The sequence below is a fragment of the Anolis carolinensis genome, chromosome X (genome assembly GCF_035594765.1).
Source record: "Anolis carolinensis isolate JA03-04 chromosome X, rAnoCar3.1.pri, whole genome shotgun sequence".
NCBI classification, from domain to species: Eukaryota; Metazoa; Chordata; class Lepidosauria; order Squamata; family Dactyloidae; genus Anolis; species Anolis carolinensis.
Window position 1 is genome coordinate 6,952,886 of NC_085847.1, and position 27,186 is coordinate 6,980,071.

Sequence of the window (27,186 nt, forward strand, 5' to 3'; positions counted from 1 at the left end):
GAGAGGGAAAATTGAAAAGTGGGAATGTTGTATAAAACTTGAATTTATTTCAGGTCACAAATGATTAACACAGGCATTGTAGTTGGTGAGTTGGTTAAAAAAAAGCGACTACTAACATTTTCGGTATGGCAGTAGTGCCATACTGTGAAAAATTCAGTAAAACCACCCTGGGGCATATTTTGGAAGTATATGATAGAGCAAACTTATTTGAATGGAAAACCTTCTGCTAATTCTACAGCCATTGAGGAAAAAACAAATATAATCCTGTATGAATACTTAAATCAGAAAATGTGGGGTCTCAGGCACCATACAGAAGAGCAAATTTTCCATGGGGATTGTTGATGATCTTCAGCAGATAGGAGGGATGCTGATGAAGAATGCTCCCACCTGTGAAAGTGTCTATTTTTATATCATGATGGAGATCTATATAGCTACAACAAATGGACGCTGCAAAACAGAACAGGTAAAGGTTTTCCCCTGACATTAAGTCCAGTCGTGTCTGACTCTGAGGGTTGGTGCTCATCTCCGTTTCTAAGTCGAAGAGCCGGCGTTGTCCGTAGACACCTCCAAGGTCATGTGGCCATTGGCATGACTGCATAGAGCACCGTTACCTTCCCCCTTGTGCAAAGGGATGAGTGGAATGACTGCATGAGGCTCATTGATGCATTGGCTTGTTAGATTGAGAGTTCGTTGTCTGAATGCAGCTTGTGACATTGTAAACAGCTTGTGTCTGTCTTACGGTGTTTGAGATGATCGTTCAGACAGAAAATGATTTACCTCTGCTAATGGGCAGGAGGCATAGGCAACCCTTTGGTAGGACAAAGTGTGGTGGCTGTCCTGTGTGACAGTTTAGGTGCCATTAAAGGTAGGCAAGAACCCTCCAGGATGATGCCCTGAGAAAATCTTATTGCAATGGAAACTATCCTTTTTTCTATAAGGCTGTGCTCTATTTTAGTGAGGCACTTAACATGAATTGGGTCTTAACATGATTTCTAGGGAACTTTTTCCCATAGACTCACAGTGAGCAAATCAGTTTTTAAATCTGACCATATGGTTGTGCAGAGGTGTTTGATTGGTATTACAAAGATTCAGAGCAGAAATATTGTGATGGGGCACCCTTTTTTCAGAGGCCACCTGGGGTTCTGTGCTGAGAGAAAGGTGGGATATGAAATAAATAAGGAGTACCGCCATGCTCCTTTATTCCATATAGATGAAGCATTGGCTTATTTCTTCACACTGAACACAGTTTTCCTTTGCAGAGGAGTGTATGTACGGCTCTTCTCCCCAACCCCAGATTCCTCTTCCCTCCCATGTTAATTGGAGCACAAGGCAGTTCCTCTAAAGGACGTCGGTATAGTAAAAATACAATCACTGTGAGAAGCTCATAATTATAAATGAAGTTACATTTGGCTCATGTGAGCACAGAGTGGATTTATGTGAATATTTTTTCTTTGTGTTGTCAAATATTTTTTCTTTGTCTGGCATTTTAGGAATTTGTTGTGCTTACCTGTGCTGCTTGGGAAGTTGAAAAAGCTACCTTGTCTTTTCTGTTAAGAGCTGTGCCTTGGCTTTGTAGTTGATCCCTTGACTTGGGGAGCTTTGTTCTGAAAACATTTTAGCCTTACGTGTGATCCGTTGGCACCCTCTGTTCTTATATCGTCATTGTCCATGAATAGGACAACAAAGGTTTTGTTGGGCTTTCATCTGCTCTAGTGTGGTTTCTGTGCCTGATGGTCTTTGTTTTCTCTTTCTCTTGTAGTTCATGTCCCAAGGGAAAGGTGGGAATAACTACCCATCCTCTACTCCTCCAAAGCCTGGTAGCCAGTTGGATAGCATGCTTGGAAGCCTCCAGTCTGACTTGAACAAACTGGGAGTAGCAACCGTAGCCAAAGGCGTATGCGGAGCCTGCAAGAAACCAATTGCTGGACAGGTGAGTTGAGGGACAGGCCCCTTCTTTGAGAGTCTTGAGCTTCAACCGGGAGGGCTTTTGAATCATAGGGATGAATGGACTGGCAATGCTGGAGAAACTGAAGTACTCTATTTATCCACTGGCCAGGTACGCTGTAAGCTCCTCCAGTGACCTCTACCCTGCCCATGAGGGACTGCCCTCTTCTGAGATGATAGGTAATTCAGTTTTCATGCTACCAGTCCAGGGATCCACCCAAGTTCTTAGGTCTTGCTCTTTCATGTGCATAGAGCTCTGTCTGATGTGTTGTACTGTGTGAGATGCCCACGCTTGAGATGTGGAGCATCTGCTGGAGCCCAGGCTTTCTTCTTTCCCCACCAGGTTGTTACAGCGATGGGCAAGACTTGGCATCCGGAACACTTTGTCTGCACTCATTGCCAGGAGGAGATTGGGTCCCGGAACTTCTTTGAGCGCGATAGCCAGCCCTACTGCGAGAAGGACTATCACAACCTCTTCTCCCCTCGCTGCTACTACTGCAATGGCCCTATCCTGGATGTAAGTCTGATATATCTATCACCTTGTTTCATTTTTATTGGTTCCTGGGTTACACCAGAACTGTTTACTCACCTTCCCTCTATGTTGCATTCTGTTCTTTTTCATACACTTCACTTTGCGCTTGACCAGTAGATGCAAGTAATCCCAATTCTATTTGCTGGTTGTTTTTTTTTACATAAATGATGATGCACGCATAGGTCCATCATTTACATGTGATTTTCACTCTGCGTCTTTAAATACAAAGCAAAGCCATACACAATATCTTGCATGTATCTCAGTTATTTGAATCAACTGCATGCCATATGCAGTCTGCAATGTCATTTCTGCATCACATTTAGAAATTTTTAAAATAACATTTTAAAAAACCCCAGAGTGAATTTCCAGCCACTTCTAGTTCTTAACTCTGCACTGCTTTTGTTTTGTTTTTTGTGAATCCTTTTTGGTGTTTGGAGTAGTCCTTGCAGGATCCTGAGATGGGGCATTGCCCCTGACTCCTGGAAGTTTGCCCACCTCTGATTTATAATAGCACCTTTCCCAGGGGTTCAGGGTACACTCTCCATATTATTTGTATGACCAATCTGTCAAGGAAGCTTGTGTTGACCCCATCATACAGATCAGAGACTTTATTTAAGTCACTTGCTAAGCTCTCATGGCTAAGGTGAGCTTTGAACTAGTAACCTTATAGTTCATGCTCTCAGCATTGAGTTACTACATCTTTCAGTCAGTAGTTGCCAGTAATGCACGGAGTGGCTGATTCTTGCAATGTATTGCAGCTGGACAAGTGGAAGTACGAGAGTAGTGAAACCTTGGCCTGTGTGGTAGTTTGAGTGATGCTCCTCTAGTATTTACTATTTCACTGGATTCTCCCTATGGGCTATGCATGGAGAACATCTGATTGTCTTTGCCTTTGCTTTTAATCTAGGCGTCACAGTGTCCTTGGACATTTTGCTTTAAGTGCTGCTTCCCCTTGGCTACGCATCAGGGCACTTGGCAGTTTCTGGGGAGGCCACTTTTGGAACACTCTGGTCTCAAAAAGTGGCTTAGAAATGATAGCGATAAATGTAGTGGTAATACATGTGCCTTTGAATTTGTCTCTCAGTTCCCTTCTGATAACAAGGAAACAGGTCTTTGAGAGCTCATTTTGGGAAAGAGTGGCAGCATATAGAAATCCAGTGTTCATATATCAGGATTACTTTGCATTGGTTTCTCCTTCTCAGAAAGTGGTGACGGCCTTGGACAGGACATGGCACCCGGAACACTTTTTCTGTGCGCAGTGTGGAGCATTCTTTGGCCCTGAAGGTATGGTTTTCAGGGGTTCTTGCATAGATTTGCATGCAGGGAATTCAGTGTGGCTTGTTGGAGGTGTCAACTGCCCCATAGGAATTAATTGGAGATGACCAATCAGATTGGATGTGATACAGTGAGAAATATTAGGGCAGTCTGGTCATCCTTAAGGTCGTACTTTCTACACAGCAGTTACTCTTAACCACGTTATAGCATGCACTATTGCTACCATTAAAAACTTATTAAAGATCTTTTCCCTTGAAAAAAAATTTAAGGCGTCTTCTAGCAATTGAAGTGTACAAAATATTATGAGGTCAGGAACATACCAGAGTATCTAATTCAGCTGAAAATGGCACATAATTACAAAAATGTTAGGATCCCTAGCCCATCTGACCCAGGAGGTCATTCACTTTGTAATCCAAATGCATTCAAGATGTGGGGCTTGTCCCCAAATAATTTTTTTCTGGAAACTAGGTTGCTTAGCGAAGCAGAAAAGGAATGTGAATTAGGCTTTTCAGGTGGGGCAATGTTCAGTAAGATGGACCCATTCCTACATTGGTAGATCCCTAGCTGCCATTTCAAACACACCTGCAATGTCTTGTTAGTTGGATAACAGTTCTTAAAACCCTTGTATGCCTCTTGCTCCTTTGGCAGGCTTCCATGAGAAGGATGGCAAGGCCTACTGTCGCAAGGATTACTTTGACATGTTTGCTCCCAAGTGTGGAGGTTGTGCTCGTGCCATTTTGGAAAACTACATCTCTGCCTTGAATACCCTCTGGCACCCTGAGTGTTTTGTCTGCCGGGTGAGCACACTTTGGGGTTTGCTTTTCTTTCCACTTATGACCAGGGTTAAGGGAGACAATGTCAGCAAATGCAATCAATTTACTATTCTAGGCTTTTTAAAGTCCTGACTTACCTTGGCAGATGGGCAATGCTTACTGGGTCCCTGCTGGCAGAAGACAAGCGCTGCTTTTTCCCTCCCAGTATTTCTTAAACAGCAACAGAACTCTTCAATTGCTTGCTGTGGCAGGGATTCTCTCATTTGGAGCCACATTCTGCTACTAGGGGTGTGCTTTTCCAGGCCCAGCACCAACTGTGTTGTTTCTTCTCCCCACAGGAATGCTTCACTCCATTCATCAATGGCAGCTTCTTTGAACACGATGGGCAGCCCTACTGTGAGGTGCATTATCACGAGCGCCGGGGCTCGCTGTGCTCCGGCTGCCAGAAGCCCATCACAGGGCGCTGCATCACTGCAATGGCCAAGAAATTTCATCCTGAACACTTCGTTTGTGCCTTCTGTCTGAAGCAGCTCAACAAAGGAACCTTCAAGGAGCAGAATGACAAGCCCTACTGTCAGAACTGCTTCTTGAAACTCTTCTGTTAAGGCCAAATTCAGCAGCCTTTGGTTGGCTTGCCTCTTTGGACATTGTCATGTTTGAGAAACTGTGGCCATGGTGGGCTGAGAAGAGGAGCGAGTGACTGAATGAGTGAACGAATGAATAAATGAATGGGTGAATGAACAGTGAGTTGAGACAGGAGAGGATGAGATGCTTAGAGCTGCTCTGGAAAGGTGGTGAATCCAGAGAGCAATTCACCATGGACCATTCAATCAGAAAGCAATTTAGCCAAGAGATGCTGAGAAACTGCGATTATGATACTGGATTGACATCTGAGCCAAACTAAGAGGAGAAATAGGGAAGGAGGCTCCCTTTGAGGGGAAAGGGCTGACACACAACCTCTGATGGCTGCTTCATGCCTTCTTGATAGCCAGGCTTCAAGTAGCCCGATAAATTTGGTTTCATTGTGAGGATACGTCAATAAAAATTATCCTTGGGAGCAGCCCTGATGGCCTACTCCCTGCCCATGTTTCTCTTCCTCTTAACGCTACAGAGAGATGAGGCTACAGCGTTAGAGGAATGTCCAGCATGACTCCCATCCCCAGAGGTTGATGTCGGCTCTGTTTATACTCCTATCCCTTCTCCAAATGGAACATCTCCCACTTTTTGAGATACTACGTTCTCCACTGTTGCTGCCATCAAAACTCCTCTAACCCGAGGTGCTCTTGGTGAGGTTGGGGAAATGTATTACAGTATGAAAAAAAAAATCTGAATAAGCAAGGCCTCCCAGGCCTCCCAGACCTGAGTTTTTAGGTAGGCATGATAATAACCTGTGTAGTGATTTCACTTGAAAGGCAAGAGAAGAGTAGAGGTGTCAGCGTTGCCTTTTTTTTCTTTCTGTCTGTCTCTGTTCTTCATTCACAAATCAATTTCTTCCTATTATGAAACATGTCCTAAAGAGACAGCCTTCTGAGCAATAATCCTTTTTTTCCTATCAACTAAATAGTTTTAATACATGCCTCAGTGTGTCTTTTCTCTCTTTTCTGTTGATTTGTGTGTGAGAGACTGTCTTTTGCTATCAAACCGAATACTGTGTGTTTGGGTGGGGATAATGGATTTATACACTGAGTCTTGAATTCATAACAAAACAACTTTTAATCTCTTGTATGGAAATGTTTAGTTTTTTGAAATAATTTTCATTGGATGACTTTCATATCTTGATTGTTCTGGGCAGGGCCCTGGTTGTGTTGGTTCCTGCATCTATAATCTTGATGCTTTGTTAAACACAGCGATTAACATGATAAGTGTTGTCTTTTTCAAGCTGGGGGTGGGTGGGTCGGGAGAGGGGGGATGTGCAAGGAGTGTGCGTGTTTATTCTTATTTTTGGCTTTTATTAGCTTTTCTATTGATCCGAGCTCAACTGGAACAGATTTTTAAAGAAAAGAAAATAACATGTAAACTGCTGTATTTTGAATTAATTTGCTTTCCTCTCAAGGTCTAGTGTTGAAGGATTTCAAGCGAGTCTTAATTTACTTCTGCCAGGCGAAAGAGCTCAAATATGTAGCTTACTTGGAGTTGAGCTTCATAATTTGTTGGAGAAACTGATATTTGCTCCTGGGTGTTGATTTGCCATTTAACGCTGAGATTTTTTTTCCAGGTGTGCCATAACTCTGTGGTGTGCTGTGAGTCTACAGCTGCATGTGCACAATCAAACACCCCGGTACCTAGGTGTACTTTGGGGTCCATTGCTCTCTAGTCCGCTGAGCTAGGGATCGGGCAGTAAGACAGTCACAATAGTAGCGTAGGCAGGAATACAGTGCCGGATTTAGGTTGGTCTGGCCCATAGACCCCAATCTAGGAGTGCCATACACACTGTGCTTCAACTGCTTGTGTCTTCTCTTGCCACACATTGAGCAATCATGTGTTGACATTTGTAGGTTGTCTGGAAATCGTATCCCTCTTGAAAAGAACTGGGGAACCGCGGCCTTCCAGATTTTTTTGGGATTGTAGCTAGTGTTGAATTCAAACATACCGCATTTCACTGATTTTAAGGCACACATTTTTCCTGTTTAAGAAGCTTCAAAAACGAGGTGTGCCTTAGATCCAATGGTGACTTAGATTCACTGGTTTTAGGGTTTTTTTTTTAACTGTCTTACCTCCAAGAGAGGAAGAGGAGGAGAAAGGGCTCCAGCCCCAAACAATTCCAGTTTGGGAGTTTCCCTTTGAAATTGTCTTACCTCCGAGAGAGGAGGAGTAAGGGCCTGAGTCCCAACCGCTCTGCCAGAACCCCACCATTTGGGCCTCGGCCTCAGCCAGATGGCTATTTATTGACATTTTAACTAAACGCCACTGTGTGTTTCCGCTGCCTCTCCAATGGGCCCATAACTTCATAAGACAGACTCATGCAGACAAGATGACTTCCAGACTTTCCTCCTCACCCCACAAGAAAGATTGCTCTACAAAGCTACACTGAAACTGTAAATTCTAGGAAATGTTAAAAGAAAGCCTTTTACATTCTAAAAAATATTTTTAAATTCTAAAAAAATCTAAGGAAATAGTTTTTTCCTAAAATCAAAGCTTCAAAAACAGGGTGCGCCTTACACATTTGATGGCACCTTAGATTCAGTGAAATACGGTATGTGACATTTAAGAAGGCTGATAGCATTACTCAAAAGGTGACTTCTTACTGAGCGGCCGTTCATAATCTCAGGCCTTGTGCAGTACAGTTAATGTTGAAGGATGATGGTGGCTGTAGTCCCAACGGCCTCCAGAAGGTCATGGTTGCTCACCTGTGTTGTGAAACACATGCAAAAATGGGTATTTCCTTGGCCACTACCTAACTCTGGTCTTGGCTCGGAGGCAGTGCTAGGGAGACCAAAGTACGGAGCGTTGAGTTTGCAGAAAAGAAAGAGGCAAACTGCTACCGTTTCCTGCAGGGTGGACTTTGGAGCGTTTGTCCCGTTTTGCTGTACGCTGGGGGTTGTCTCCTTCGTCTTGTGTGGCAGGAGGAATGATGCCAAATAAATATTGTACAGAGAGCCTGCCAGCTGTTGAAAGTGATGCGGAGAGCAATTGTGTGGTGAAGTTTGGAGTGAAGAAACAACGCCTGCCCTGTTGTGCCGGTCAGGCTGTCGACGTGTTTTTTTACAAGTTGGGCTTCTTGGAAGTCTGTGATGTGTAGATCCTAAGCGAGGAGACAGGCGACAGTATTAGGAGCAACAAGGGTTGGCGAAGGAGACAAAAATCGTAGCCCCTGGTATTATGAATTCACAGTGGGTCTCAGAAGGGACGGGCCATTTATTTTCCTAGCCCCCTTCCCCTCCTGCCCTAGCTGTGACATTTTGAACCTTTGTACCCTGTGTTTCTTTTCTCCTTTTAATTCTTTAAATGCATCTGAGTGAAGTGGGTCTCGGTCAAAGCTTCTTCTCTTCCCCCGGGAAGGAGGAAAAGGGGAGACTCTCCTGTGGAATAACCTTTCTCTCCCTGGTTTCCCTTCTGTATACGTTTCATTCTGCTGTTTCCTCTCCCTTTGGAAATCCCTGAGATTGAAGCTAATAAAAAATTATGATAATTTTCAGCGGCATTTGATTTCTTTCGGAGTGCATGCATATCTTTGGCAATCACCGACGTTCCCCTGGTCTTCACCAGCGAAGCCACAAAGGACAATAGTTTCCACAATTGGCAGAAGTTTCTCTCTGTTTTCGTCTCCTTCCTTCTTATTTCCTTTCTCATGATGACAGGTTACATAAAAATGTTTTCCACTGAATTAGCAGGAAGTTTTTGGCAAAGCACAAGTTGTCCTGATGGGACTCTGTTTTTTAGTGTCTATTGAAGACTTCTCTTGCTTTTTCACACCAGTGGTGAAGCCACCAATGCACCAGGCTTCTGGTGAGCACCTTGACCCCCACCTTCTCCTCCAAACACCACACCATACTTCCAGAGTGCACCTTATACGTGCAAGGAGTAGGCCAAGCAGGGAAATCCGCTGAACCGTTTGGGCTGAAATCTTAGATGCTTCTTCTTAGCCACAGAAAATACATATCCTGGCAATGGGGTCTGCATTTTGCACTAACTGAGCTTCCACTTGGTCATCACAAACAGTCTTGTTCAAGTGGGGTTGATATATTTATTATTTATTTATTTGCACCATTTATATCCCGCCCTTCTCACCCCGAAGGGGACTCAGGGCGGCTTACAAGTTATAGGTACATACAATATATTACATTATTAACATAGCACAATATAAGCATTATATATTACTATATTGTACTATACCATTATATTGTGCTAATATTAGTAATATTATATGTAATATAAATATACAATTATAATAGTGTATTATATTGTATTACATTATAATATCAATATTATATGTATATACAATATATTGGAGCCCCCGGTGGCACAGTGTGTTAAAGCGCTGAGCTGCTGTACTTGCAGACCGAAAGGTCACAGGTTTGAATCCGGGGAGCGGAGTGAGCTCCCGCTGTTATCCCCAGCTTCTGCCAACCTAGCAGTTCGAAAACATGCAAATGTGAGTAGATCAATAGGTACCGCTTCGATGGGAAGGTAACTGTGCTCCGTGCAATCATGCCAGTGGCCATGTGACCTTGGAGGTGTCTACGGACAACGCCGGCTCTTCAGCTTAGAAATGGAGATGAGCACCAACCCCCCAGAGTCAGACATGACTGGGAAAACATCAGGGAAAACCTTTATCTATACAATATATTATTAGTATATCATAATATGAGTATTATATATTATGATATTGTTATATTGACTCATTATATATATGCATGTACCTGTGAAATAATGTCCAGGGTGGGAGAAAGAACTCTTGTCTGTTTGATGTTGCAATTGGCCAGCTTGATTAGCATAGAATGGCCTTGCTGCTTCAAAGCCTGGCTGCTTCCTGCCTGGGGGGTCAATTGTTGGGAGGTGTTAGCTGACCCTGATTGTTTCCTGCCTGGGATTCCCCTGTTTTTGAGTGTTGCTCTTTCTTTACTGTCGTGATTTTAGAATTTTTTTCCAGGATCCCGCCTCCCTTTTGGACGAAAAGCTCCCAGAATCCTTGAGCACTGAACGTGTGTGTTGGACGGACGGCTGGCTGAGCCAATGAGCTCTGCAAGGCCTGTCTTTTTTTCGTCGCTGCCGCTGATTGGTCGGCGCGGCCCGGCGCTGATTGGCCGGCGCGACGCGAGGTATAAAAGGCGAGGGCGGGGGCGCCATTCCCCCTTTTGTTCCACGGAGGCTTCGTGAGGTGAGTGGCGGCGGAGGCCTCCAGGCCGTGGGCCTCGGTCGGGCCTTTCCGGGCAGGCCGCATTGGAGCCTGAGCTGATTTGCCCTCCGCTTTCCTTTCTCAGGAGACACCGCAGTCTTTAAACCGCCGCCGTTGTGCGATCCTTGGGTCACCGCGATGCCCAGGGAAGACCGAGCCACGTGGAAATCCAACTATTTCCTCAAGATCATCGTGAGTCCGGGCCTGGGCTGGGGTTTCCCACAACGAGGGCTCCTCTGCGCATGCGCAGAGTGCTTTGGGCTGCCCAGCTTCCTATCAAGATCAAGACCTGCCCACGGAGGCCTTGGATCATTTTCCCACAGTCGTGTCTGGCAGAGTGTTGTTATTAGACCCTTTTAAAGTTGCATATTGTATTTGTGTATGGATCTATTTCTCCCATCCCTAATTGCTCTCCCACTTTATCAGTTACCTCGTGTTTATATCTTTTATATGATGCACTTTACCCAGTCTCTTTTTACAACCGCAACGTTTTTAATTCATGTTTTATTAGTTTATCTTCATAGGCTAATGTTTACATTTTATAATTGTGCATATTTTTCTCTATTGATGCATTTTGTATTGTTATTGTTTTTATCTGGGCTTGGCCCCATGTAAGCCGCCCCGAGTCCCCCCTGGGGGAGATGGAGGCGGGGTATAAAAATAAAATAATTATTATTATTATTATTATTTATATATAGGATATCTATATAATTGGATAATATGCCAATTCTTAATATTGGAAGAAGGAAAACATAAGAAAAGAGCCCAAAGCAGTCCGGAAAAAGCCGGATTCTTGTGGTGTCATCTTAATCTCACGCTCCCTCTCTCTGCCTTCCGCAGCAACTCTTGGATGATTATCCAAAATGCTTCATTGTGGGAGCAGACAACGTGGGGTCCAAGCAGATGCAGCAGATCCGCATGTCCCTGCGCGGGAAGGCCGTGGTCCTCATGGGGAAGAACACCATGATGCGCAAGGCCATCCGCGGGCATCTGGAGAACAACCCTGCTCTGGAGAAGTGAGTCTGGAGCCCTCAAGTGGGGCTAGCTTGGCTTCAAGGGCCCTCCCATCTCATCCTTTTCAGGACCAGAACTGAGCAGTCATTTGTCCTGGTTGGAGGGAGAGGGAAGGAGATCTTCACCAGCCTACAGAAGCCAAATACATTTTATATCAAGCTCCCCATACTTCGCATCTTCTGGTGGTTTTGGACTACAACTCCCAGCATCCCCACCCATCTCTAGATTGGCTGGGAATTTGGATTCACTGAATCCTAGCAGTTGGAAGGGACCACAGCAGATACTGATTCCAACCAGTTCCCAACATATTTAATATATATACAATATATTGTATGAAGATAACACTGTGTGACATTTCCTGGGTTAGAAATGTCATTTCCTAATTGGCTATCATGGGGGAAAGAGTATTATAAATAAATATTTATAACTTACAATATTAATAGTATTATAATGTAATACAATATTATACTAATAATAATATAATATAATAATATTAATTATATATTATTATATTAAATGTAATACTAATAATGTTACCATAGAATGATATAGTACAATATAGTAATTTAATATTGTATGTACATTTGATTTGTAAGCCGCTCTTGAGTCCCCTCCGGGGTGAGAAGAGCAGGATATAAATGTAGTAAATAAATAAATAATATTAAACTGCCAAAACTTTATTTTTGCGGAAGGGACATCCTGCAGCATATTTTACTCTAGTTTTCACATCATCGAGTCTCAATTCAATGAAGTTTCTGGAATAGAACAACTACTTTCAAAGTAAATGCCGCACAATTAAGGAAATAACACTTTTCAACCAGAAATATATATTTTTTTCAAATTTTGTTATATAGTGTATGCTACTTGCAGTTAGACTCCTTTAATCCATAAGAATTTCACAGAAATCTTAGCAAAGAACAATGGTGAGATTCACAGGGAAGTTATTATTGCCAGGGATGGTCATGTTTTGTACTCCCAAGCCTATTTTAACTGTCTTGTAATTGAGAGAAGTTATGCGAAGCATGTGTTTGACAGCTAGAATTTTGCATTGTAATTTACTTTGGAGTTTTTCAAGATGATGAAGAATGCAATTTATTCTCTTTCTAGGCTTTTGCCTCATATCCGTGGCAACGTGGGCTTTGTGTTCACCAAGGAGGATCTGACTGAAATTCGAGACATGCTGTTGGCCAACAAAGTAAGTAGCAGCCCCAATTACAAGGGCATTGCTTAGCTATGGCATTTTAAACCTGACATAGAGTGCACTTCAGTGGCCAGCTGTGAATTGATCCCTGGAACAGGTACCAGCCAAAGGTTATCTGAGTATGTACAAACATCTTGTATGTGTACTGAAGCTGTTTGGATTCTGGACTTGTCTTGGTAGGAGGCTGGCTTGTAGTGATAATTTCTCATGATAAGACCCACTTCATAACTTCCAAGCATGGTCCATTTTCCTGCTTAGGACAGAAAATATATTGTTCTTCCATGAGGCCTTAGTTTAATGGTTTGTCAATAATCAGAGGTGTCTGTTGCTAGTTCTTTATTATTATGCTTTTTACCTTTTCAGGTGCCAGCTGCCGCTCGTGCCGGCGCCATTGCCCCCTGCGATGTGACCGTGCCAGCCCAAAACACCGGCCTGGGCCCTGAGAAGACCTCCTTTTTCCAGGCTTTGGGCATTACCACAAAGATCTCCAGAGGCACCATTGAAATCCTGGTGAGTGAATGGTTCAGACAGACCTGGGAAACCTTTTGCCACTTTGGTGCCAAGTGTACGGTGCTCATTGGCTGAGCATTGCTTGGATCTTTCTCTTGTCTAAAGACCTAAATTAAAATAGAAACGCAGTATTAACAATATTTGAACCGTTTAGGACATAGCTAAAGAAAGAATATTTATTGTCGAGATGTTGAAGTTGAAGATGCCTATAACTTGCTTTGTTCTCCTTTTATCCGATTGTGATTTAATTCCTGTCTCCCTGGTTGTTTTTTCCCCAGAGCGATGTGCAGTTGATCAAGACCGGAGACAAAGTGGGTGCCAGCGAGGCCACCTTGCTGAACATGCTGAACATCTCCCCCTTCTCCTTTGGGCTCATCATCCAGCAGGTGTTCGATAACGGCAGCATTTATAACCCTGAAGTTCTGGACATCACCGAGGAGACCCTGCGAGGACGTTTCCTGGAGGTAAACACATTTGGCTTTTGTACTGAAGGCTACTTTAGCAGAACAACGCAGTGGAAGGAGCTATGGAGGAGCTGGAGCGAGCATTTTGTGATTCTTCTTGTCTCGAGCCTGCCTGTTCTGTTTTCTGCAGGGTGTCCGCAACGTTGCCAGCGTCTGCTTGCAAATCGGCTATCCAACCGTTGCCTCTGTGCCCCACTCCATCATCAATGGGTACAAACGGGTCCTGGCTGTGGCTGTGGAAACAGACTACTCTTTCCCATTGGCTGAAAAGGTAAGCGGGAGGGGAGTGGGTTTCAGCTGGGAAGGAATGGTTCAAATTGGTAAAGCTCTCCAACCTTCTGGAATGGTTTGGTGGCTCTGCGCAAGTGGGTTTAGAGAACTATTATTTATTTACAGTATTTATTACAGATTTATTGCAGCTGGCTACTTAACCAGCCTGCGCCACAGGCCGGCCCCTCTGCTTCACTTGAGGCCACAAAACTTTGTGTTTTGCCTGTTTGCCATCCCTCTCTGGTTCTGTTTCCAGGTGAAGGCCTTCCTGGCTGACCCATCCGCTTTTGTGGCTGCTGCCCCGGTCGCAGTGGAGACAGTGGCCCCGGTTGCGGCTGCCCCGGCCAAAGTGGAAGCCAAGGAAGAGTCGGAAGAGTCGGACGAAGATATGGGATTTGGTCTCTTTGACTAACGGCTGCTGGTGGTTGTTTTTTGTCATCTTCCAGTTGGAATTAAGAAAGGAAAAGGAACAAAATAAAGTACTACTTTTACCTGTCCTTGCTGTGTGGTTGTCGGTCACTTTGCCGTTTGTTTGGGTGGGCTTTGGGGATAGAGAATCCAGTGACAAACCTTGACACTTTTATGTGTAGACTCTGGGTACAACATATTTGTGTTGTAGTTGAAGACATGGAATTGTGGCCCCATTGATTAAAGTTGGTTCTGCATATTGTGGTGCCAGAGTATAGTCTGTTCAGCACCTTCCAAGTCGCCCAGTCTTCCAGGAGGGAGTCCCTCTGGCATCAGCCACTGATTTAGGTTCCGGGTTTTAGCCTGCCACTTTTGGACTCTTGCTTGCTGAGATCTTCCTGCGAGTATCTCTGTAGATCTTAGAAAACTATTTCTCGATTTAAGGCATTGGTGTGTGCTGGCTGGGCCGGAGATGTCAATGCCTTGGCCCTTTCATTGCTGGCTGCTACTTCCACAACTTCCGTAGACTGATTCACAACGGGAAGTGACTTGCAACATACAACATTTAGGATGGGAGAAAGAACTCTTTTGTCTGTTGGTTGGAGAGAAGTGTGAATGTTGCCATGGGTCACCTTGATTAGCACTGAATAGCCTTGCCGTTTCAAGGCCTGGCTGCTTCCTGCCGGGTGGGGTGGGGGGGTAAAATCCTTTGTTGGGATTCAATAATCCCTACTAATAATAATAATGGAGGCCTAAATGGTTAATGTATGGGGGCCCCCAACTCCCTCTTCTGCTGGGGCCCTCGGGAGCTTGCCTTGTAGGGCTGTGGAGGCCAAGGGTTGCCCCGCCCACGAGTGGGCGGAGCTTCCCCTGGCCCGAGTGGGCGGAGCTTTCCCTGTCCCCGCCCCCTTCGCTCGGCTTTTGTAAGCACTGCGCCAAGGCAGGAGGCTGGGAACTGCTTCCGGGTCGGAGCCGGCGCGATGGCGGCTGACACGCAGGTGGGTCTGAGGCGAGGAGCCGGGGCCTGGCTTCGGGGACGAAGGGCTCTCTTCCCGGGCTGCGGGCGCGCTCCTCCCCCACCCCCCCCTCCGCGCCTGCCCTCCTTCCTCTCAGGCATTGCTTGGCCGGGGAGGATGGGAACTGCAGTCCCCTTTCCCGCCCTTTCTGCCCCTCCCCAAAGGCGCCCTTCCTTCAAACCCTTCAGAAAACAAGGCTCCCATCGCGGGCCAGGAACCATTCTGGGCAGGAAAGGATTCAAAACCCCCCTCTCATGTCCTCCTGTCTCCAAGGGGGGGGGGATCTCCTGAGATCTCCTTATGGAAGGCCCGGATCCCCCGCAGGGATCGAGTCCCAAGCCTTTGGGGGCAGGGAGGCTCCAGCTGTCCTTCCAGACAGATCACATCAAGATCCAGAAGCAGCTCCCTGGGAAAGAAAGAGTCATTTCGGAGGAACAACAACAACAACAAGAATAATAATAATAATGATGTATTGTCGAAGGCTTTCATGGCCGGAATCACTGGGTTGCTGTAAGTTTTCACTGCTGTCAGGAGAAGCATTCCCTCCTGACGTTTCACCCCCATCTATGGAGAAAAGAAGGCTGAGGGAAGGGGACATGAGAGCCATGTTTAAATATTTGAAAGGAGGTCCCACTGAGGAAGGGGCCAGCTTGTTTTCTGCTGCTCCTTTTTTTTTCTCCCCCATGTCAGGAGCAACCGGAGTTGCTTCTGGAGTGAGAGAATTGGCCGTCTGCAAGGACGTTGCCCAGGGGATGCCCAGATGTTTTGATGTTTTACCATCCTTGTGGGAGGCTTCTCTTATATCCCCGCATGGAGCTGGAGCTGATAGAGGGAGCTCATCCACGCTCTCCCCAGGTGGGATTCGAACCTGGCAGCCTTCAGGTCAGCAACCCAACCTTCAAGTCGCAAGGCTTTAATCCACTGTGCCATCGGAGGCTCGTCTGCTGCTCCTAAGGCCAGGACACAAGAAAGCGATGGATTCAAATGGCAGGAAAAGAGATTCCTCCAAAACATTAGGACAATTGGGAGATCCGTTGGGAACTAGGCAAGTGGGGTTTATATTATAGTCCTTTCTCCCACCCTGGACCTTCCACAGATACAGCAGAGTCTCCCTTATCCAACATAAATGGGCTGGCAGAACATTGGATAGATGAATATGTTGGAGAATAAGGAGGGAGTCAGGAAAAGCCTATTAAACATCAAATTAGGTTATGATTTTACAAATGAAGCACCAAAACATCATGTTAGACAACAAATTTGACAGAAAAAGTAGTTCAATACGCAGTAATGCTATGTAGTAATTACAGAATTTACGAATTTAGCACCAAAATATCACAACATTGACTACAGAAACATTGACTACTAAAAGGCCAACTGCGTTGGATAATCCAGAATGTTGCATAAGCGGATGTTGGATAAGTGAGACTCTACTGTATATTAACCTCCCTTGCCTACTTTCCAATATACCTCACAACCTCTGAGGATGCCTGCCACAGAGGGGCGAAACGTCAGGAGAGAATGCTTCTGGAACGTGGCCACACAGTCCAGAAAAAGCACAGCAACCCAAGAATAATAATAACTTTATTTATACCCCGTTACCATCTCCGGACTCTGGGCAGCTTACAAGGCGACAAAAGTGTGACACAGAACATATAAAATACCACAAGAATTTGCCCCAAACAATAAGCAGCACCAAGGAACAGAAAATAACAACTTACAAAGAATTAACAGAAAACATTGCAATTTGAAATCAAAGTCCCCAATGAAGCACAATAATAAATTGTAGTTAAAAGCAAACTATACAAACCCAGCCACAAACAGGTTAAAATCGGCATTAATTGACAGGGTAGAACTTCATTCTATTTAGGTCATCCAGTTTAGGTGATGCCTTAGCCATTGTCCATGTCTTCAGCTCCCTCCAAAAGGATTGAATAGTGGGGGCTTACCTGGTTTCCCTGGGGAGGGCATTTCAAAGCCGGGAGGCCACCACCGAGAAGCCCCAGGGATATTTTGGACTATTGATTCCAAAAGCCAAGGAAGCAGCCCAGACCCTGAACCGGTGCCTGTCAGCTGTCGTGGATTGGCTCTAGACAAGACAGAGGTCCTCCTGGTCAGTCGTAAGACAGATCAGGGTATAGGGTGGCAACCTGTGTTAATAATAATAATAATAATAATAATAATAATAATAATAATAATAATATTTATTTTTAACCTTCCCTCTCTCTACAAGGGGACTCAGCGTGGTTTCCAAAATAAAACAGTAAACATTCAAGCGATTTCTTCCTTTTTGTGTAGTATGCCACAATAGAAGCATGTGGGGAGACTAACTATTTTTCTTACTATTGATTTACTTTATTTTTACCCCACCTTTCTCCTCGAGGGGACTTCACGGCAGCTAACAACCGCACACTTTGATCAATTTAAAACAAAGGCACTCTAACATTTTTTTAAAAACAGATAGTACTATGTGTGTTAGATTAAAATACAGTTAAAATATCATAAATACACCAAAAATGCATTTTAAAACACACAGTCCGCCCCCCCCCCCCCCCAATCCCACCCACAACCTCCCCAGCAGTGTGCTCCTTCTCCAAATGCCTGATGGCAGGGAAAAATCTTGACCTGTTTTGTCTTTAATCCACATTGTTGTGCCGGGCTCACAAATAGTCATCTTAACGCTCCACAAGACAAAGCAGGGAGGTGAAAGAGAACCTTGTATTTTTTGGTGAAGGCTATTTATTCTCTTCTGTGGGACCCTGTTTGTGTTGTCTTGGGAAGAACGGATCTGACAGGTCTTTCTTTCCCGCAGGTTTACAGTCTAAGAGAAACAGAAACAAAGAAGCTACAGACATACTGGGGGGGGGGGGGGGGGAGGGGGACGACTGAATGTGTGAAGGTTTTGTTTCAATTACGTGTGCTTTACCTTTGTTAGCATTTCAACTGGAGTACTGGGGCTCCTTGCCCTTAAATATCTCAAGAAATAGTAAATATAGAAGCTAATGGACACAATACAAATCCTGTGTAGTTGGCTGAAGTGGTGGATCCAGGTCATCTCGGAGAGTTACAATCTGTAGCATCACTTAACCCGTCCCTGAAGTAGGAATGCTTTGCGTGCTCTCTTTTGTCAGGGAATACTACAAAGGTGGAAGGGTTGGAGGCAGCAAATTGTAGCGGAGGCGATTGAAGTGTGCTTAGCGTGTGTCGTGTGAGTTGAAATCCCTTGTTTCATGCGCAGGAGGCCAAGCAAGTCACTCTCGGCTTAATGTAGCTCAGAAAAACAATTGTTTGTAGCTGACTGGAGGTGAAGGGAATCCTTAGCTTCTGCCTTTGTGTGTGCAGGAAAAATAGTCATGATGAAAGGCAGTGAAAAACATTAAGGGGGGCACTCAATGATAATTTTATTATATGTTTTGTCTCATGGCGGGGTACAACACAGTTAAAACACAATACCACCACATGCATATATGAAGATGCATGGTACAAAAATGAAAACACAATGCTAATGGAATGTCAGTTTAAAATTCATTTAAAATAGAGATTGGTTCTTACATTTTGATGTCTCAGAGCTCACCTGGCAGGTCATTCTGCAGTCTAGGGATGGCTGATGAAATTTGTGGGGAATCCATTTGAAATGCTTGTTGTGGCTGGCGTTGAACTTCTTTTGAATCAGTCTGCTGCCTTCAACATCTCTGTGCTTGAATTTGTGCTGTAGGGCCATCCCGTTGTCTTTTGTGTGCGTTGTTTGTGCGTGTTGTTTGTATACTGCTGCACAGTCTTGCGTCTAGCCTTCACTGCTCTGCCTTTTGGTTCTTTCCCAGCCGTATTGTACATTGTGTTGCTCTCTGGGATGCTCTTTCCAGGCATAACAGCAGTATGAGTCTTCCTTTACCACCTTGTTCTGTCAGTGGGTGAGGAATAGCCTGGGACACATGCGGAAGAAACTCAAAGTTCCCATCAGTTCATGACAAGCAGATGCAGGATCTGGGCTGGGAGGAAAGCAAACTTGCCACAGGTTCAGGAGGAGAAATGTGCAAGTATAGAACCGTTGTGCTATTGGTTATTTCTTCCACTTGGAGGGGGACTGATTGAGAATTTCTCTCTCCACCCCAACTGCCTTGGCTTGCTTAGGTTTCTGAAACACTGAAGCGCTTTGCTGTGAAAGTGACCACATCTAGTGTGAAAGAGCGGAGAGAGATCCTCCATGAACTCGGAAGATGCATCACTGGAAAAGGTATTCACGTTTAGCAGCCAAAACCCTGGGTAGGGAGTAAGGTCAGCAACGGGAGGCCGCTGGACCAAAGCGAGCCCTGTCTGTGGTGCTGAGGGAAGCTTCCTTCGTGTGCCCAACAGCATCCATTTCTCCTTTGATTTTTTTGCTTTGCTTTGTTTGTTTTTTTATTTTTAGTGTTGTAAACGCATGGTGTTGCCAGTTGCTATTCACGGCATAGTGTAATGCTTGACTTGTACTTTTATTACATAAGAATAAAGTTATTTTTTAAAAAAATGTACCAACCAAAATAACCTCTTGGGGAAGTGACTATGTGCATTGGTGCAGGTTCAGAGGATTAATCCCCCTCCTGCATTCGCAGGCCCAGTCGTGAGATGCACATGGGGTTAAACTAGTCAGTTAACAGCATATGTACTTTGGTCTTGGTTCACTACTAATCCTTGGCTCACTCTGTTTCAGACCTGCCAGAAGGCGCAGTTAAAGGTCTCTGTAAACTGTTCTGCCTCACTTTGCATCGATACAGGTAACGAGCCTCTTTTGAGGCTACTTTGGTGCTAAGTTGTTCCTTCAATAGTCAGTGGAAATATGTGAAATAGCTTTTTACTATAAAAATGTGTCCTTGCCTTGGTTGAAATGACCATGCTGGTTTGTTTGCTATCTTACAAAGACATGCTGGTTAGTAAGTGGATGTTAGCCAGTGCTCCTGAAAGTTTCTGCAATTTCTTCCATGTTCTCTTTAGAGATGCAGCGTCCCACCGAGCCCTTCAAGTCGCACTGCAGCAGCTCGCCGAATGCCAGCCAGAAGCCACGGCAAAGAACCTTTTGCACTCCCTACAATCTTCAGGAATCAGCAGCAAGTCTTCTGGGCCCAGGTGAGGGCTGTGTTCAGTGCTGTGGTTTCCTCATCCCCATCTTAGGCTTTGACTACAAGCTTTGGAAGAAAGCTCTTTGCTCTCCCTTGGCTTGGTTTGGTCAAACAGAGAAGCACAATGTCGTAGTGTAGGCCAGGGATGTAACGCTTTGCTTAGCATAGCCAGACTAATAAGTAAATGACCAATAGCAGTGAGCATTAATGCTGCAGTCACGAGTGGTGCTCATTCCCTTCTTGCCCTTTCTGTGACAGCAAGAGCAGCGGTTCTGCAGCTTTGCTGGCTCTCTCATGGACCTGTTTGCTTGTTCGCATTGTCTTCCCCGCACGTGACAAGAGGCAAGGAGAAACATGGGAAAAACTGGTACGGATCTTGTTGTGTCTCATTTCACTGTAATCTTCCCCTTGGTAGGTCACTACTGGGGATCAGTGACCATTTATTCAAGCCCTTTGGGGGGTTTCTCCATTTTTTAAATAGGTGGAAGTTCAGTGCTTGCTTCTGGTGGAAGTTCTGGGTGCTTCCCGCAAGCCGATGGTGGATGGAGCTGTGAAGAAGCTGAATAGACTCTGGAAAGAGGTACTGTATCGTACATTATAGGGTTTCCTCCACAGGTGCCTCCAGGTGTGTTGGGCTATGGAGGCTTTCATGGAGGCTACCCCATTTGGAGGAGATCCCTTTGGGGAGTGGGATTGGCTGATTTCAGTGCTGTTGCTTTTGCTTTCCTGACCTGTTGCTTTCTTCCGCTCAGAATCCTGGTCTGGTGGATCAGTACCTCTCTGTCATCCTTGGCCTTGAAGCCAACCAAGGGTATGCGGCTATGCTGGGCCTGCTGGTGCTTTTCTGTACCAAACAGAAAGACGTTGATGCCATTAACAGGTACAAGGTGAGTACGGAAGGTGGAAAAAGAATTGGCTACTTAGCAGGATATGAGGCTTAAATTGTACCTGGAAATTAGTTTCAATATGTGGGACTTAAACATACTGAGCTGACTTCCAAATTTGGGAGGCTCTTGGGTAGGTGCAGATTTGTGAGCGGCCTTCTCTTATCCAAAATCAAATCTCATGATATATTGCGGCTGTCATGTTGTTGCATTTACTACCATGTGTCATAATAATAATAATAATAATAATAATAATAATAATAATAATAATAATAATTTATTTATAACCCTCCATCTTTCACCACTCAGGGTGGTTTAAAGAAATAGCAACATGGCAAACATTCAATGGTATGTGTCTTTTCCACAAAATAAATCTGGTGGTTGAATTAACTACCAGGAAGGCTGGAGTGGGGAGTTTAAGCAAGGAGAGGCGGATAATAAATAGATAAATAAATAAATGCATAAATAGATGATGATGATGCAGCAGAAGTGGATGGGGTTCATGCAGTTGTGGATTTCAGTGGGCTCTAAACAGACAGTAGCAGGGATGTTCAACTTGCAGCTATCCATGTCTTGTTGATCTAGACTTCTCGTCACCCCTTACCAACCAACTGGCTGTGTTGACTAGGCTAGATGGGAGCTTGCCCATGTGTTGCTCTTTTGCTACCTAACACTGGTGAAGCAACCAAGCTTTGTTATCTGTTTCTCTTGTGCAATGTCCCTTGAGGGTAATCACTATGTCTCTGCCTGTTCAGAGCTCTCTCCTGGATTTCTACATGAAGACCATCCTGATGAGCAAGACCAAACCGCAGAAACACCTCCTGGTGAGCAAAATGCCTAACCTTTCCACTAAGCTGAAAAAAAATGTGCTGCTGGTGAAGGATTCTGGGAACAACAGCCCCACAAGTCACTTTTTGGGGGGGTGGGAGAGGGGATTTGCAAACTTGTAGAGTTTTTTTTTTCATGACGCCTATGAGCCACCCACTTGGTGGAAGGGATGCTTTGTGCTCTTGCTTTGTGTGAAGCGGTGGCCCTTCCTTGCAGGACAACTGTGCTCCTCTGCTCCGGTATGTGTCTCACTCTGAATTCAAGGACCTCGTCTTGCCGGCTTTGCAGAAGTCCCTCTTGCGGAGCCCTGAGAATGCCATTGAAAGTGAGTGGCTCCTGGCGTTGGCCTGGCTGGGAATTGGATTTGCTGCTTCTAGTGAACGCGCAGTCGGACTCACCTCTTGTTCTTTCTCTCTCCCTCCTCTCTAGCAATTTCCTGTTTGTTGGCCTCTGTAACCCTTGACCTCAGCCAGTATGCTCTGGACATAGCAAAAGGACTGGCCAGTAAGTTCCCTTGTTTATTGACAAGAGAGGGTTCCATGTGGCCCTAGACGTATTGTGGACTGTGACACGGATGTGGTTCTTCCACCATATACAGTAGAGTCTCACTTATCCAACACTCACTTATCCAACGTTCTGGATTATCCAACGCATTTTTGTAGTCAATGTTTTCAATGCATTGGGATATTTTGGTGCTAAATTTGTAAAATCATAACCTATTTTGATGTTTAATAGGCTTTTTCTTAATCTCTCCTTATTATCCAACATATTTGCTTCTCCAATGTTCTGCCGGCCCGTTTATGTTGGATAAGTGAGACTCTACTGTAGCTTGCAAAACAGTGCAACTCAAAGAAATAATTGTCGCCAATGGGTCCAAATAGTTATCGGGAGAGAAATTCATTGCTCTCTTGCAGTAATGAAATCTCTTTGTGCCTGATTTTTAGGCCAATTGAAATCCAATAGTCTTCAGCTGATGGACGAAGCCATAGTAGCATTAAAGAATTTGGCTCGGCAGTGCAGCGATCCTTCCACGGTGGAGTCCCTTGGGAAACATCTCTTTGCCATTTTGGGTGGTAAGTAGGTGGCCCTTTGGGGCAAGGGCTTGGCCGTGGCATCCCTTGCAGTGACTTTGCTCTTTGGGGACCCTCTTTTGCGACGCACCTGACCTCTATGGCGGGGACAACCTTGGAGGGTTCCACCTGCTTCCCCTCAAGATGTTTTGTGGGAGATCCAAGTCTGGTTGGATTCACTGGGCTTTTGTAGGACGCTGCTGTTTTCATGGCTCTTCTTCTGTTGCTTTTAACTCTTTGGCGATGCTTTTCATCTCTGTGATAAGTTCATATTTCTTGTCCCCAGGTGCCGAAGGGAAACTGACGGTTGTGGCACAGAAAATCAGCGTTCTCTCAGGTAAGGAGAGCCATCTTTAAAGTTCAGCATTGATGTCTTGTCAGGTGAACTCTGAAACCCCGGTTTTGATTTTACTGAGTCCAGAGAGAGAGAGAGAATGAGAATGTCAGTGTGGAGGCGTGCAAAGAATGTCTTGAAGAAAACATGTATCCATACTTGGATCCCTGGTCCTGGTTTAAGAAATTGCCATGAACTCCATGGGAAAGAAGGAATGTTTTAGTAGGGCAGTCATGCCTGACAGATGCATCTCCTCATTCTTTTTAAATGTAAAGGGAACTATAACTAACTCGAGTGTTTCTCTCTGTCTTTAGGAATTGGCAGTTGCAGCCATCATGCAGTCTCTGGGCTCTCCAACCAAACTGTAAGCGAGGCCATGGTGGAGCTTTTCATCCCTTTTCTGCAGCAGGAAGGTGAGAATAATAATAACAACAACAACATTTATTACCCACCTCTCCAGGGTTAAAACGTAAGTTTGTGGGTGGCTTTAGCAACGGATGGTACAGATTGATCAGCCTCCTCCATCTTTTTTGCCTCTTCTCAGTCCACGAAGGCACTCTGGTGCACGCCATCTCTGTCCTTGCGCTCTGGTGTCATCGGTTCACCACCGAAGTGCCAAAGAAGCTGGTTGAGTGGTTCAAGAAAGCCTTTGGCCTGAAGACCTGCACTTCGGCAGTGAGGCACGCCTATTTGCAGTGCATGCTGGCTTCGTTCAAAGGTAAGGCTTTCCTTCAGCCACTGGAAGGAAGCAACTGGGCTCTGAGTGCGCTCCAGAAGTTAGCCCTTCATGTTACCTGGGACTTTCTGCCATAAAGCACTTGGGAAAGACTCTCTTCTGGGGACATTGCTCTTCCTCTACTTCTGCAGGCAATGTACTGATGCAGGGCGTTGAGTTGCTTCCAGTGATGCTCCAGACGGTTGAAAAGGCGGTGGCGCAGAACACCCAGGTCCCCCTGGTAACAGAAGGTGTTGCGGCAGCTTTGCTGATTTGCCGGCTCTCTGTTGCTGACTCACAGATCGGTAAGGTCCCTGGCGGGGTCTGTGCACCCATAGAGCACTTTCTCTTAGATTATGGATGGATTTTCAGGAATGACTCTTTGGACTGAACCTATTTATGTTTTTATTTATTTACAATACTTTTACCCTGCCTTTCTAAACCCTGGAGGGGGCCTCAAGGCAGCTTCACAACTTAGCTTTAGCAAGACTTCTAGATCCATCAAAAGCACTAGTTGACACTGGGCAGTTGCTTTGTCTCCTATTGAACTCCCACTGCGAGGAAAAAGGGAGCCAATGGTGGGCCATGGGCACCACCTTGCGTTCATTGGTGGAACATCGGGTTATAAACATCACTGTGTGAATGCAAGGGATAAATACATTACTCTAAGAGGCAGAGGGTATCTCTGGAATCTCTTCAGCATTCTGCCTTTTCATGGGACCCAACTTTTGCTGTTTGTAACGGCTGCTGCCTCGTTCTGCCTCGTGGCAGGGCTGTGCCTGGCTGTTGAGAAGCGCAGTCCAAAAGCGGCTTGTGTGGCAAGCTGTGGTTTCTTTTTATTCCATAATGGTACCATCTCTCTTCTCAGAAAACAAGCTGACCAACTTCTGGCAGCTCATTCTGGATGAGAAAAAGCAAGTGTTCACTTCCGAAAAGTTCCTGCAGTGTGCGTCAGAGGAAGGTGAGTTGCACATCTCATTCGGCCTGCCTTGTCTGCACTGTTTTCATGCCAGTGCTTTGACTGCTTTTCAACAAGGAAAGAGATCTTTGGGGGAAGCGTCTTCCCATTTTTCCAATGGCAAGTGAGGCTCATTCAGTGGGGAGGGAGTGCCCCCATGTGCTCTGTGAGTGAATTGGCTTTTATGATGCTACAGTTTGCTTTGTGCATTGATCGAATGCGAGCGTGGTTTGCCCGGACAAGGCTTTCAATTCCGAGCCTTGAAAAGCCTCCCTCTCCTGTCTGGGTGTGCATTGCTTTTCATGCTGTGTCGTGAGCCAAACTCTCGAAGGCACTTCGCAGTTCCCCAGCGGCTTTAATTTGAGAAAGGCTGCAGTTGGCATGGGAAATATTTCTAGCTCCCAGTGTAACTGCAGAGAATTTACAGAGAGAGTTGCAATGCACAAAAGGAGCCATTTCCATCTGGTTTTCCTTTCCTTTCTGCAGCCATGTGCACGGTTTTACAGTTGACCGAGCGTCTTCTTTTGGACCATGAGCATCGACTGCCTGGTGCTAAAATCCAGTATGTATCTCTTGGTCTGTTTGACTTTGTTATCAGCAAGGAGCTTTATTTTCAGGGCTTTCCTGAAATATTGTGCTTTGTTTGCTAGTAAACTCAGGGCAACATCCATGGCCCTTTTAAGGCGAGGAGATCTGAAAGACCCCCTCCTCTCTCATGAGCCGGCCTGAAATGGGAGATCTTCAACGCAGGCCCTGTTCTCTGTCTCACTGATCTATGAAATTACATTGAAGGATATATATGTCAATCCCTTTTTTGTAACCACACTCCACTTGTGTGGTTTCCTTCTAAATAAGGCCAGGCTGGCTCTTTCCCTTTGGAGTATCCGATGGATAACTAACGCTGTGTTCCAGAGGCTGAGATTCCCGTTTATTTATTCCCCGCCAGCCAATCTTGTTCCCTCTTCCCACTTTTCCAGGCAATACTACAAAGCCCTGGCCGCCGTTCTTCTCAGCCGGGCCTGGTGTGTCCGAAGGCTGGCCCAGCAGACTGTTAGAAAGCTCCTGGCTTTGCCCAGAGGGTTCAACTTGGCCTATGGCCTTTTAGAAGAACTGACAGCGGTCCTCAGTTGTCATAAGGTGAGTGTTCTCTCTTCACTCTGGAGCGAGGCTAAACCTTTCTGGCGTCAGGATGCAGCATAGGCCAGTTCCCTCCATGGGACATGGCTTACACCGTCAAACATGTGCAACCTGGGATCCTATCCAAGCCCTTTTGGACGATGGCTCCCACCATCCCCAGTAAGCACAGCCATTGGGCCCAGCTTGGGACATTGAGTCAATTCAAACGTCTTCTCATTGGTGACAAGGCTAATTGGGTAACCAAGCTTCTTTTCCAAATGTTATGCTTCACGCAATTGCTTTTTGATTTGACCTTTCACGAATTGCTTTAATGCAAGATTGGTGTTGTCGCCAACAGAGATAATTGCTCCATCATACAATGAGACGTAGATGACAGTTGGCGAGAAGACTGATGGATTGACAGCAGCAAGAATTAGAAAGCAATTCCGAGGCAGAGGGGCACAGTGCTAGCTTGCAATTACAGAGTCTAACGAAAGTGGAATTCTGGAAATCTGGACCTTTAATTGGATTCTCCCATTATTTGGGAAGAGGGAATCACGAAGCACTGAGCCAGGGAAGGGAAGGCAGCAGAAGTGAAGTGAATGGTGTTTATAGCCTCCAAACTGTTTTAACCGGCATGACATTCTGCCCAGGGCATTTCTGACAACTAATTGTGCCTTTGGACTGTTCACTAGGTGCTTCCCCCTGAGACCTTGCTCACTGAGACAGGAGAGTTGTCAGAACAAGGCAAAATGTACATCCCTCCTCGGATCATTCAGGAAACGTTGTGCGTGATCGCATGCATGCCATGCCTGGAAGGGGATCGGGAGGAGAAGGAAAACTTAGCTTTGGAAATGTTGCTAGTAAGCAACCACCCGTCTTTAGGTGAGTCATGGGAAAGATTGCCATGGGGATTTGGGGGGGGGGGGGGTGTAGAGTATGAAT

The 27,186-nt window shown here is 45.3% G+C and overlaps 3 protein-coding genes across 5 annotated transcripts in view; all 3 read left to right on the forward strand.

Moving 5' to 3' along the window:
- The window catches only part of pxn (paxillin), a 36,456-nt gene extending 27,797 nt beyond the window's left edge, over positions 1-8,659 (forward strand). For 2 of the 3 annotated variants that reach the window (XM_062958766.1, XM_062958768.1), the window contains 5 exons: positions 1,760-1,930; positions 2,288-2,461; positions 3,679-3,760; positions 4,400-4,548; positions 4,863-8,659. In XM_062958766.1, the coding sequence (XP_062814836.1) occupies positions 1,760-1,930; positions 2,288-2,461; positions 3,679-3,760; positions 4,400-4,548; positions 4,863-5,129 (843 nt within the window). In that variant the 3' untranslated portion in view covers positions 5,130-8,659. Of the gene's footprint in view, positions 1-1,759; positions 1,931-2,056; positions 2,125-2,287; positions 2,462-3,678; positions 3,761-4,399; positions 4,549-4,862 lie in introns of those variants that run through there. The other variant, XM_062958767.1, reaches the window with a different exon arrangement.
- A 1,536-nt stretch (positions 8,660-10,195) lies between these two features.
- On the forward strand, positions 10,196-14,316 carry rplp0 (ribosomal protein lateral stalk subunit P0). Its single transcript, XM_003225993.4, has 8 exons — positions 10,196-10,342; positions 10,446-10,552; positions 11,201-11,376; positions 12,482-12,569; positions 12,939-13,085; positions 13,364-13,549; positions 13,680-13,820; positions 14,076-14,316. The coding sequence occupies exons 2-8, from the start codon at positions 10,499-10,501 to the stop codon at positions 14,229-14,231; spliced, it is 948 nt and encodes a 315-aa protein (XP_003226041.1). The 5' UTR covers positions 10,196-10,342; positions 10,446-10,498; the 3' UTR covers positions 14,232-14,316.
- An 818-nt stretch (positions 14,317-15,134) lies between these two features.
- The window catches only part of gcn1 (GCN1 activator of EIF2AK4), a 31,007-nt gene continuing 18,955 nt past the window's right edge, over positions 15,135-27,186 (forward strand). Inside the window, exons 1-19 of the mRNA XM_003225994.3 lie at positions 15,135-15,225; positions 19,372-19,474; positions 19,931-19,994; positions 20,212-20,343; positions 20,595-20,703; positions 20,818-20,916; positions 21,089-21,223; positions 21,976-22,044; positions 22,265-22,373; positions 22,478-22,552; positions 22,993-23,121; positions 23,405-23,455; positions 23,767-23,865; positions 23,997-24,170; positions 24,320-24,472; positions 25,036-25,128; positions 25,612-25,687; positions 26,103-26,262; positions 26,937-27,126. Of these exons, the coding sequence (XP_003226042.2) occupies positions 15,208-15,225; positions 19,372-19,474; positions 19,931-19,994; positions 20,212-20,343; positions 20,595-20,703; positions 20,818-20,916; positions 21,089-21,223; positions 21,976-22,044; positions 22,265-22,373; positions 22,478-22,552; positions 22,993-23,121; positions 23,405-23,455; positions 23,767-23,865; positions 23,997-24,170; positions 24,320-24,472; positions 25,036-25,128; positions 25,612-25,687; positions 26,103-26,262; positions 26,937-27,126 (2,038 nt within the window). The 5' untranslated portion in view covers positions 15,135-15,207. The remainder of the gene's footprint in view (positions 15,226-19,371; positions 19,475-19,930; positions 19,995-20,211; positions 20,344-20,594; positions 20,704-20,817; positions 20,917-21,088; positions 21,224-21,975; positions 22,045-22,264; positions 22,374-22,477; positions 22,553-22,992; positions 23,122-23,404; positions 23,456-23,766; positions 23,866-23,996; positions 24,171-24,319; positions 24,473-25,035; positions 25,129-25,611; positions 25,688-26,102; positions 26,263-26,936; positions 27,127-27,186) is intronic.

Bases quoted from the DNA above. Each gene is read 5' to 3' on its own strand.
- rplp0 (XM_003225993.4), top strand. From the start codon at position 10,499: ATGCCCAGGGAAGACCGAGCCACGTGGAAATCCAACTATTTCCTCAAG. The intron at 11,377-12,481 runs GTGAGTCTGGAG...TTCTCTTTCTAG, and splicing joins AACAACCCTGCTCTGGAGAA to GCTTTTGCCTCATATCCGTG. The intron at 13,821-14,075 runs GTAAGCGGGAGG...TTCTGTTTCCAG, and splicing joins CTTTCCCATTGGCTGAAAAG to GTGAAGGCCTTCCTGGCTGA.